Raw genomic sequence first — 11,576 nt, forward strand, 5'->3', positions numbered from 1 at the left:
CTGCAAATTCTGCAGCAGCAGCGTGCCAGCCTGCAGCAGGGAGTAACACATGCTGCGGAGAAGGGGGACGCCGTCGTGCCTCACGGACCCATGGGAGTGGAACAAGCTGGAGCCCCAGGACCCGAAGCTACCGACAACGGAAGCCACACGGGGCGTGTTACCCACGCACAATCCCAGGACAGGGCTACAGATGCACTGGAAACCCTGTCGCGCCGTTCCCAGACCAGCGCCACCTCACCGCTGCCATCAACTGCCGCCGGCTGGCAATCGGGCGTGCCCATGCCGGGGTCGGCCTCCCCCCCCCTCCAGGGCCGGGCCCGGGGTTTCCTGGCCTCGGTGCAGTCCCTGCGCCCCGGCCCCACACGAGCGCAGGCCGAGGAAGCTGCCGCGAAGCAGGCCGCGCTGAAGGCCGACCTGGCGCGCCAGGTCCAGGAGAAGCGGGCCGCGGATGCGGCACGCCGCGCGGAGCAGCGCGCGCAGGAGGAACGCGAGGAGGCCGAGATCCAAGCCTACCACCAGCGGCTGGCCGTGCGCGACGACGGCCCGGGGTTTCCAATGGCGGCTGGGGCTCCGGGTCGCGAAGCCGCAGCAGGGCGCGGCACGAGGCTCATGGCAGCGGGGTCGAGCGTGAGGCGTGGTGCGGTGATGGCGGGCCCGCCGAGGCCAGGGCGCTCTGCGGGTGGGGCGGACATGAGTGGGGTGCATCCAGATTCCCCCCCACCCACCCTCGCCCGAGACCGCGAGCCGCTGGGCGAAGGTCTGGACTCGGTGTCCCCCTCCCTGGCGGCGCTGCTGTCGGGCATCCAGGAGCAGCAGCGCAGCCTGCAGGAGGGGCTGGCGGGCCAAGCGGCCAGCATGGATCGCCTGGAGCTCACCCTGCTCTCGGCGCGGAGGTGCGTGTTGGTGGAAACCCTCAAGGTGTGTGTCATGCTGGGACAACTGCATGGTGGAAAGTGGGGGAAGGGATTCCTGACAACAGTTTGGTAGAGAGCTCGGGTGTCTAACACCCAGCCCAGGCCGCTCAACTGCCCTCCTCCGCGCACTCTCCTTCCGTCGCAGAGAGCGAGCTTGGACCAGGGAGGAGATCGCCCGGGTCGATACTCTGCTGCGGGAGCGCAGCCTGACCGGGTCTGGGCAGCCGCGCGACGCCGCCAGCCTAGCCCAGTTCACCAAGGCTCCACCCAGGCAGTCGGGCTTCAACCTGGATGCGGTCGCGGTCTCCCGCCTCATCCCACCGCCCAGCGAGCCTGCCTCTGGCACGCCCGCAGGGCAGGGACTTCGGCAACCCGGTGGGGTGCGCCAGTCAGGGGGCACTGGAGGCCGTGCCCCTTTCAGGCAAGCGCCACGACTGACAGGCCGCGAGGCGCCCATCCCCCTGCCCTCCTCGCTGCCTGTCCCCAAGAAAGCGACTGCCTGGACCTGTTGATCCCCTGCTCCCCTGACGCGGCTTTGTACATGGTCTATCTGTTGCCACGTGGGTGCAGGGCAGGGCGGCTGCAATGTCAAGCAGGCTGGGGCGATCGACGCCCCGCCATGTCAAGGTTTGCTTGATGTGGTGAAGGGTGGGAGGCCTGGCGCCTCTTCAGGTATTGTCTGGATGGTCATGCGATGGGATCATGGATGGGCAGGCCCGTTCTGTCCGTCGCCGGCGCCAAGTGTATCGCCACGACGCAAGAGTCAATCGAGGAGCGCGCTGAGCCTCCACAGCAAGACTCCGCCCCGGTGCTTGTGGGCGTCAGAGCGCACAGACCCACACGCAAGCTGGGCTCAATCTCCGGGCTCAGATCCAGGCCCTCCTCCGCACGGGGCTGGTGGTCGGGAGGAAGACACGCGCCGTCCCCGGGGCGGACCCCGGCGCCTTGGCCGGCGACCCCTCGCGCGGCGCGTCGTCGCCCGCCCTGGCACCCTCGCTTGCGCGCTTGGCGCCGTGGGGGGGCCTGGGCTGGCCACCGGCCTCGGCGCCCCGATTCTCGCCGTCCAGACTCCGTGCCGGCGAATGGTGCGGGGCGGGGGGAGCGGCGCCGTTGCTTGCACCTGCAGCAGTGGGAGTGGGGTTGCAGGGGCCTGAGGCGGCGCGCGACATGATGAGCGTGCTCCTGAACAAGGATCATCCGGCGCTTCATGCCGCCCCTCCAGCCCTGCAGACTCATGCCCATTGGAGACACAACCCCTCCTGCCCTTCCAGGAACAACAAAAGAATTCAGACGCACGCAGCGGCGAGGCGGCCATGGCCTGGAGCTGGGAGAGGGTGGGTTTGCGCAGCTGCTCCTCGATGGCGGCCTTCAGCGCGGCCGTCCGCGCCCGCGCCTCCTCGCTCTGCTGCAGGTACTCGGCCGCGGGGGAGGCCTCGGCGCGGGCGACCGGCGGGGGGCCGCGCTCCGGCGGTTCCAGGCGCTGCAGCGGCCCGAGGCCCGCCTCCGGGGTGGGCTGATCGGCCGCGCCCAGTGGGGTTCCGTTGCTCCCCGGCGGGGTGCAGGCGCCCCCCACAGCCTCTGCGGGGAGCGCCGGCGGGCGCAGCCCGGCGGCGCGCGACCCCAGCCAGGCCTGCAGCTGGGCGAGGAGGGCAGACTTCCTGCGACCCCGGATTACCACCCCCTCCTCCCCGGCCGCAGTGCCGTCGAGGAAGGCGCGGAGCACCGGGACCTGCGCGCACGTGGCATGCGGGGTATCAGCGTCCAGCAGCTCGGACACACGCGTATGATGAGGATCTGCACCGTGCCTCATCTCCCCCTGCAACCCAGAAGAAACCACTCTACCTTTCCTCCCAACACCCATCGCACCGTGAGGCGCGCCAGGGTGGGCCTCCCCTGCTGCGCCAGCCAGGCGTTGAGCCAGGCCAGGAGCGGCGCCTCGTGGGACAGGCTCGCACGGCCGGTCGCATGGCCGCCGACGCGGGTGCTGCCGCGCTCCAGGCTCCGGCCCCTCCCCCGCCGCCGCCGCCTGGCCGCGGGGGCGGGCGTGGCTTGGGAAGGGGTGTAGGCCCTGTCCCTCGCATCGTCGTCCTCCTCGCTGCTGCTGCTGCTGGGACTCTCATCGTCGTCGTCGTCGTCGCAGCGCCCCTCCCAGCAAGGAACATCCGGGGAGGCGGGGTCGGCCAGCGCATGCGACCCCGGCGTCCCCGCCGCGCTCACCGCCGGCGAGGAGGCCCGGCGGGGGAGGCGCAGGGGCGCCGGCCCGCGGCGCACAGTGGCGTCCCGCTCCACGACGCACGCGCCCTCGCCCTCGTCGCCGCCGCGGCAGGCGGCGTCCACGCCGCTCCCCGGCCCGATGCACGCCTCCAGCTGGGCCAGCAGCGCCGCGGCCGCCGCGTCGGTGTCATCCAGGGGAGGGCGTGTCGCGCCGGCGAGGTGCGGTGGCTGGGCTGAGCTCGCCGTCGTGCCGGACCAGGGATCCCCGCGCGCGGGCGGGGAGGGCACCCCCCCGGCGCGCCACAGGGTGGCATCGCCTCCTCCCGCCGCTCGCCGTCCACCCCCCAAATCGCCCTCCTCTGCCCCGGCCTCTTCTCGCCGCACGTCCCGCCCCGCCGCCCCACGATCTGTACCCTCCGCCACGCCGGGCCGCCCCACCGCGGCAAACTCACGCCCACCGTCGCCGGCAGCCTCGCCCACCACGGCTGCCGCCGGCGCGGCTTCGGCCTCGGCGGCCAGGCGGTGGGCCTCCATCTTGTCCTGCTCAGCGGCCTCCAGTTTCAGGCGCAGCAGCTCCACCTCCTCCCCCGCCTCCACGGCCTCGGCGGCCGCCTCGGCGGCGGCGGCGCGCGCCGCCGCCGCCGCGCGGAACACCGAGCGCAGCAGCACGCGCGCCTCGCCCGCGGAGCGCACGCCCGCCCAGCGCCGCGCGTCGGCCGCGCCCGCGCCGCGCTCCTCCTCCGCGCGCCGCGCCGCGTACAGCGCCAGCTGCGCCTCGGCGATGGCGCGCCCGTGCGCGTCGCGCCGCCCGGCCAGCGCCCGCCGCTCCGCGAGCAGCTCCGCCTCCGAGGGCCCCGCGCCGGCGGCCGCCGCCAGCGAGGCCGGCCACCAGGCCGGGTTGCGCCGCGCGGCCAGCGCCGCCTCCACCTCGCGCAACCGCCGCGCGGCGGCGGAGCGCTGGACCAGCTCGCCCTCCAGCACACGCTGCAGGTCGCCGGCGGCGCAGCAGGCCTCCAGCTCGCGCTCGACCCAGGCGCGCCGCGCCCGCTCGTCGCGCAGCAGCGGCGCCAGCGCGTGCGGCTGGCAGGGCGGGTCGGGGCCGGCGTTGTCGGAGGCGGGGGGGGGGGCGTCCACCACGCCGGGCACGGGCCTGGCGGACGGCGGGCGGGGCGGGGGCGCGGAGAGCGAGGGCGCGGCGCCGCGCGCGGAGTTGGGGGCGCTGGCCAGGCCGCCCGTCGCGGCCGGCCCACCTTCGGACAGCGGCGGGGTCCCGCCCGGCCGCTCGCGCGGGGTCAGGGCGCGCACCCTCCGCTCCTCCATCTCCTTGTGGTGTGGAGGGGGGGGTGGTCGGGGTGCGGATTCAGGTGCGATTGAGGGTTTGCACGGCGGCGGGGGCGGGGCCCGGGTGTGCATGCAGAGCCAGCAAGCGGGCGGCGGCAGCGACACCGGGGTGTCGGCGACGCCGGCGGGCGGCGCCACCGAGTGCAGGTGACATCTTCATCCGATCCGCGGGTGCCCCGCCCCACCCATTCTGGCGCCCCAGAGGGCATGAGGAGCAGACACAGTGCGCAAGGGCTGGGATCATGACCCCCCGGGCCGACATACCCCCCCCACCCCACCCGGGGCCCGCCATACCACCCCCCTCCCCCCACCCCTCGCAGCAGAACACCATACCTTGAGCCTGCGCCGCGCGGCCTCCGCCTCCTCCGTCTTGCGCCGCAGCACGGCCTGCTGCTTGGCGCTGAGCGCCTGCAGGCGGTGCAGGCTGGCCGCCGCGGCGCGCCCCTCCTTGCGCAGCGCCGCCACCTCGCGCTCCCGCGCGCGCTGCCACTCCAGGTGCTCCCGCGCCGCGGCCTCCCCCCGGCGCTGCAGCGCGGCCTTGGCGGTCTTGATCCCGGCGATGTCGCGCTCCAGCCGCGCACACGTCTCCTCCGCCCGCGCCTTGAGGCGCTCCAGCTCCCGCACGCGGCGCTCTTTCTGGCGCAGCGCCGCCAGCTGGCGGTCCAGCGCCGCCAGCCGGCGCCTGTAGTCGTCCGCCAGGCGCGCGCGCTCCTCCTCCCCCGCATGCGCCAGCCTCTCCAGCTCGGCCAGCAGCACCGCGCGCTCGCGCGCCAGGCCGTCGCGCTCCGCGGCCAGCCCCGCCAGCTGGGAAGAGAGCGCGTCGCGCAGCGCGGCGTGCCCGGCCAGCGCCAGCGCCGCACGCTCCTTGGCCTCCAGGCTCAGCTGCAGCGCGCCCAGCTGGCGCTCCACGTCGGCGACCTCGCGCGCGTGCGCGGCGGCGTGTGCCCGCGCCTCCTCGTCGTCCTCCTCCCGCGGGGCCGCCGTGGGGGCGGGGGACGCGGCGTCACCGGCCCCCAGGGAGAAGCGCCGGCTGCGCAGGCGCGAGCCGGAGGAGAGCAGGGCGTCCGCCGGCGCGGGGCTGCGCAGCGGCGTGCCCGCGCCCGACGCGGCCCCGCCGCCGCCGCTCCTCCTCAGGCTCGCCAGCTCCTCCTCCAGCTCGGCCACGCGCGCGAGCAGCGCGGCCGAGGGGCCCGGCACGGGCTGCGCGGCGAGCGTGGCGGCGGCCGTGGGGTCCGCGGTCGCCAGCGCGCGGGCCAGCGCCTCTCTTTCCTCCCCAGCCCGCAGCACGGCCAGGGACGCGGCCCGGACCTCGCTCGCCAGCTCGTCCTGTCGGGGGCGGTTGAGATGGAGCTGGGGGGTGTGTGGGAGGCAGGAGGAGGCGGCCAGGCGACTGCAGGGTCACGTGAGGAATGGCAGCAGGGGTGGCCACGGGGAGCGAGGCTCAGGCCTGGAGACTGAGTGCACAGACCACGGCCTCCCGGCCTGACTCGTGTCGTGCAGCGGAGGCATCGCCCCTGCCCACCCTTGCCACCCCCGACCATGCATCTGTCGCCAGTTCCACCCCTCGAGGCCCCGTGTGACGCCGCCCTCCCCAGCCTCCCCCCCCACCTCACCCTCTCGGCCTGCAGCTTGTCGACCTCCAGCTCGGCGGCGCGCAGGCGGCGCCCCGCGTCGACCATGGCTGCCCCCAGGGCCTCGTCCCTGGAAAGCATGGAATGTAGGTCGTGGTCCAGTTGGTGGGAGGACCCGGCCCCAGACTCATACACCGCCAGCCGCTGCCTGCGGGGTGGGCGTGGGTGTGGAGCACTGAGAAGCGAGCGGCCAGATGCTGCGTTGTGTGAGGGTTCGGGGGTTGCACGAGGTATGAGACGATTGAGTGTCCGACATGGTGCAGAGACCTTGGTTCCCAACGTCAAGTTCAAGCTCCAGACTCCACCAAACAGGGTGTGATGCCGATGTCCAAACCACACACCGCATCGCCCCAGCCATCCGACATTGAATGACTGCCTCACACCTCACCCCCGGCCTCTGGATTCACGCGTTCGCAGCCCCTGCCCTCCCCCTCCAACCGCCACCCCCCCCCCCAGCCCGGAAGCCTCTCACTTGAGGCGGGCGGCCTCGGCTCGCGCCATGCCCAGCTGCTGGCGCAGGTGCGCCAGCTGGGCTGCCACGGGGTCTCGGTTCACCACGGGGCGGTTGCGGATGTTGCGCGCGCGCGAGGCGTAGCGCAGCGTGTTCATGCTTTCCTCCAGGTTGATGTCGGCGGGGGACACGCAGGCCACCATCAGCGTCCGGCTGTTGCCCCCCAGCGAGTCCTGCGCGGCCGGGAGCGGTCGGGAGACGGCCATCAGCGGCGGAAAGGCAGGTCGTGGAGCGGACCGGGCGAGTGTGATGCGTCAGCAGCGAGGACATCGAGAGGGGTCGGGGTGGCACGCCGTGGTGCGAGGAGGGTAGGAGGTTGGGGCGCAGGTTCGTGGTGGAAGCAGTGAGTGCACCGACACCCACCCTCCCATCGTCCCCACCCCAAAGGCCTCAGCGCGGATGCTGCTCCTGTCTGCTCTCCCACGGACGCACACCCGTGGATGCACATGACCTCACTCCCCCTGTTTCCCAGCTTGCACGCGCCTGCAGCATGCGCGTCAGCTTGGAGTTGCGGTAGGGGACGTGGGGCTTGCCCTCCGACAGCGCGCTGATCACATTGCCCAGCTCGCTGAGGCCCTTGTTGATGTCGATGCCCTCCTGGAGGCGGGCCCCCGTGGCGCCGGTGCGCTTGAGCCTCTCGGAACCTGGGGGGAGAGGGAGAGGGTGGGGGGGGGAGGGGGGCGCGGGTGTGGAGAATGCGAGAGGGAGGGAGAGGGGGGCCGGGGAGGAGGTACCCCATGCGCCCGATCAGGCACCCGTGAGACAAACCAGGTACCACCGAGACGCACGGCGCTGGGTGGGTCTGGGGGGGCCAGGCAGGTGCAGGGCATGGGAGGGCATGCTCCCTCAGCGCTCCGCATGCTCGCCTACCCGGGAATGCGAGGCACACGCCACCGTGGCCGGCGGGGTGCCGGCCAGCCCCTCTGCCCTCCTCCAGGGTCCCCCACAAGCACGCACCTGCGAGGTCCACAAGGTGCAGCTTGGCGCAGAGGTAGGACCCCGCCCCGCCCTCGTCCTCGCCGGACGCGGCCGCCTGCGGCGCCTCCCCCGCCGCGTCGTCCTCGGCCTCGTCCCCGCTGCGCCCGCCGCCGTGCGTGTCCTCCTGCGAGGCCGTTGAGCAGCGGCGCGGCCCGCCTGCACCATCCTCGCCCTCCTCCATCCGCCGCTGCTCCACGGTGACGGTGAAGATGGCGTGGGAGCGGGAGGAGCGGCGGTTCATGCCCGTGGCAGCGGTGGCGCGCAGCACGCTGCCCGCCTCCAGCACCGCGGCCAGCTCCTCGCGGCTGGTCACCTCCACCTCGGCGGCGCCGGCGAGGCAGACGCCCTGGCCCGGCACCTCGCGGATCTTGATGCCGGCGCCGCCCCCCGCGCCGCCGCCCCCGACGGCGGCGGTCAGCAGGTCCCGGATCTCCTCGTTGTGGATCTCTACGAATCCCACGCGCACGGTGCAGTGCATGGCGGGGCGCTGGGTCACGTGGCCGAACAGGTCCTCCATGGCGCGAGGGATGACGCCGCGGGCCTCCTCGGGCCGCGCGCCGAAGCCGCTGCTGCCCATGGTGAAGGTCTTGCCGGAGCCGGTCTGGCCGTAGGCAAACACGGTGGCATTGTAGCCGGAGAACAGGCCCTCCACCAGCGGCGCCACGCAGGCGCCGTACAGCTCCCAGGCGGGGCGCCCCATGTCTCCGCCAAAGACGTGGTCGTAGGTGAAGCGGTGGGCGCCATGCCCAACCTGGGGGGTGGGGGGGGAGGGGGTTGATTGGGGAACAGCAGGTGGGGCCTCGACTGACTCAGGCAGGCACTGGGCGCAGGTGCTCAACAGGGAAGGGAGTGGACACCTGTTCCCCCCTTGCTGCTGGGGTCGGCACGATCGCTCGATGACCGGCATGAGCAGCCGCTTCCACCGTACTCGACTGCGCGTATTCGTCGGCAGCACTCAAAGGCCCCCCCACCATAAGTCGCACCTGTGGCAGGCCGGGGGTGACGGTGAGGGCGTGCTCACACCCCTCCGCCAGCTCCGATTCAACGAGGGGCCGCACGTGGACGGCCACGCACACGCACTCGGCCTTGGAGGCCTCTGTATCGGGGGTGTGGGGCTCAGCGGGGGCCTTGGAGGGCGGTGAGGACGCTCCCGCCATGTTCGAAGGGTCGGCCTCACGGGCAGGAGGGGGGGCAGGGCGCGGGACGGGGCCTCGACCCCTGGAGGGCGCACCCCTGGGCCCCGATCAGTCGATACATGCGATGCGATGGATATACGATGAACAGGTCCTAGGGAACAGGCCAGGGCTGGCAGGGGCTCGTCAGGACCGTGGTCACGCAGGGCCGGTCTCTACCAGCTGCGACGATGTATTTGGAAGGGTGCTGAAAAGAAAGTGTCGCTGGTGATGTTGGCCCCGGGGGGGTGCTTCATTCATTGGGTGAAATCCCAATGTTCAGTCGAATCCTCCTCAGCGCGAGCTTTCAGAGTGCCAATAAATCAAGCAAGTATCCAGAGACGCCAGGCCTTGCAGCAACAATATCAAAATCTGGGGTCCCGCAGTAAGGCATGAGCACAGCTATGCACATCATGTGCACCCCTTCCCCATGCAATGGATGGAGCACTTGATCACAATCCAGGGTTGCAACCCCCCTGGGGCGTACGTGCTGATCACGATGGCTCTACCGACCAGCTGGCAGCCACAGGCCACATGCAGGCATGAGCTGAGGAGGCGGTGTATCAAGGATGGTCAGGGGTTGGAAGGCTCGCCTGCTGCTCAGCGGCTCAGGATCCTGATCAGCGCACCGACGTGAGCCCCTGCACGCGCCCACATTCTCCCGGGGGCTCCAGTGCCACCTGACCTGCTGGGCCGGCCTGGCAAGCACGCGGTCGTTGCATCAGTCGCAGCACATGGCTTCCACCCGCTCAGGCCCCTGGCTGCCGGCTGCTCCCCCGCCCCTGCCGCCGCCGCCCGCCTCCGCCTGGAAGCCCATGCCCTGGCCCCCCGTGGCCAGGAGCCAGTCGCGGTAGCGCCTGAGGTCCTTGTCCTCCGGCTCCACCTCGCGCCATAGGCCCCGGCAGAACATGTGGTAGGCGTCCGCCCCGTACCGACCCACGCCGTGGAGCTCCTGCGGGTCCCGCCAGTCTTTGTGGGCATACTCCCAGGACAGGCGCTGGATGGCCTCCGCCCGCTTGTTGGCCAGGCCCAGGGGCTGGATGAGGGCCTGGATGCGGGCCACGTGGGTGACCGCTGCCACCAAGGGGCCGGGGCACATGTCGAAGAGCGTCCAGATGACGGAGCGCACGGCCCGGCTCGTGGTCTTGTTCAGGAGCATGCAGGCCACCAGCAGCTTCCAGGGGTCAGGGTAGAGCTCCTCCTCCAGCAGACCGTAGGGCGAGATGGGTGGGTGCCACAGCGCGACGCGGGGGTCCTCGGGGAGCAGGCGGGGGCTCGCCGGGCCTGGACCCTGGTGGGTGGGTGCCAGGGGAGAGGCAGGTATGGGTGTCCGACGATGGGATTGATCATGCGCTGGGGAATGAGCTCGTCAGCGGCAGTCAGGGGCACAGGAATGGCTGTGTACGAGGCAGTGCTGGAGCACGCCACAGCTCTGCAGCAAACTGCCGTTGAACGCAGCCTCCCAACCTGAATGCAGCGGGACCTCCACAGGGAGTTTCAGAAAGGATGTGCCCTGCATCAGGCGCAATAGCTCAGATCCCCCTCTCCCCCACCAAGCCACTGACGCCACCTTGCACATCCGCTTCAGAGGGGGAGAGAGCGGCGATGGATGGGAGGTGTCGGATTTACCACTCAGCCGCCGCTTCCGGGCCTCCTCCATCCCCACCTCCAGCTTCTTCCGGAAGTCTGCCGCAGGAGCGGCATGGGCCGGTGAAGGGGGCGGGGCCGTGGATGTACTGCCGCTGCTCACTGTGCCATGGGACGGCGAGCAGCTGCCTGACGGCTGGACCTTGCGGAATTTGGAGGGCGGTGGGCCATCTGGCCCTGGCAGGGGCGCAGCTTCGGGGCCTTCCCTTTGCCTCACGCTCCCGGTGGCAGCAGCGAATGCCTGCTTGCCCGGAACAGGTGATGCCTCCTGCTCGACCCGTCGGAATTTGGCCGGCGGGGCGGCGCACGCTCCTGTTTGGGACTGCGCCTTTGAAGCGGCCGGCGCTTCGGCTGGGAAGCAGCGCTTGGAGGGTCCAGTCTGGGAGTTGTTCTGCAGATAGACATTGAGAGAGTGAGACGGAGGACCCTTCATCATTCTGTTAAATTCAGTTAGAGCCCTGAGATAGCGCACGAACACATTACTTTGTGCATTCTGACCTCAACACTCCACAACTCCTAGGCTGCAGCCCCACCGCTAACTCGCACCTGCTTGAGCTGCGCAGGGCCTCGTGGAGCATTCGCTGCAGCGCCACGCCTGCCAAGTCTACTGCCGAGCTCCCTCTTCTGACGCTTGATCCTCCGGGCTGCGGGACTGAGTGCCCGACAGCGCCCGCATCCCCTGACGGCCCACCGACACTTGGGGCAGCCCAGGGCCTCAGCCTCGTCGTGGCCTTGCAGGCGCTCGATACTTGCCCCGTCATGCATGTGAATTTGGGAGTAGCAAGTGCATCGTGACGTCTGCAGTAGGACCAGGGCGCCTCGGGCACAGCATAGGCTGCGGTGCTCTCCCCAGATCACTTCCTGCGCAGCTCCCCACGTGGGGTTCCCACAGCGACTTGCAGGAGCACACCATCGTCTCTCAGTGCGCGCGCGCAGGCAATGCTTTCACATGACGAGGGTATCGATCGATTTGTTTTCCTGCTCTGGACTGGGGCAAGATCACACACCCTCAACTTGCGGCCTACGAGAGGTGTCGGGGGTGCACAGGGGACCCCGGCTGGGCCTGCGCGACCCGCAGTGTGCCTCTCGCCATCCATTTCAATCAGCATCGTCCATCCAGTGACTTTGCGGCATCTCGCCTGCCCTAGCTCATCTCTGAGCATGGAGT

The 11,576-nt window shown here is 71.3% G+C and overlaps 2 protein-coding genes across 2 annotated transcripts; one reads left to right on the forward strand and one right to left on the reverse strand.

Annotated features, from left to right (window-relative positions):
• Positions 1-279: 279 nt before the first annotated feature.
• F751_0969 (hypothetical protein) lies at positions 280-1,352 on the forward strand (the record flags this gene model as incomplete). The annotated part of the gene is made up of 4 exons (XM_011403166.1): positions 280-637; positions 737-893; positions 1,060-1,210; positions 1,269-1,352. 4 exons carry the CDS (start codon positions 280-282, stop codon positions 1,350-1,352), a joined length of 750 nt encoding a protein of 249 aa, XP_011401468.1.
• A 428-nt stretch (positions 1,353-1,780) lies between these two features.
• Positions 1,781-11,173, reverse strand: F751_0970 (Chromosome-associated kinesin KIF4; the record flags this gene model as incomplete). Its single annotated transcript, XM_011403167.1, has 17 exons — positions 1,781-2,034; positions 2,211-2,316; positions 2,590-2,643; positions 2,781-3,361; positions 3,587-3,668; positions 4,056-4,208; positions 4,434-4,451; positions 4,803-5,432; positions 5,634-5,795; positions 6,083-6,248; positions 6,573-6,784; positions 7,068-7,255; positions 7,752-7,956; positions 8,050-8,340; positions 8,573-8,761; positions 9,645-10,045; positions 11,104-11,173. The coding sequence occupies 17 exons, from the start codon at positions 11,171-11,173 to the stop codon at positions 1,781-1,783; spliced, it is 3,762 nt and encodes a 1,253-aa protein (XP_011401469.1).
• Between the last annotated feature and the right edge of the window lie 403 nt (positions 11,174-11,576).

The sequence above is a fragment of the Auxenochlorella protothecoides genome (assembly GCF_000733215.1).
Source record: "Auxenochlorella protothecoides strain 0710 unplaced genomic scaffold scaffold121, whole genome shotgun sequence".
Taxonomy (NCBI): domain Eukaryota; kingdom Viridiplantae; phylum Chlorophyta; class Trebouxiophyceae; order Chlorellales; family Chlorellaceae; genus Auxenochlorella; species Auxenochlorella protothecoides.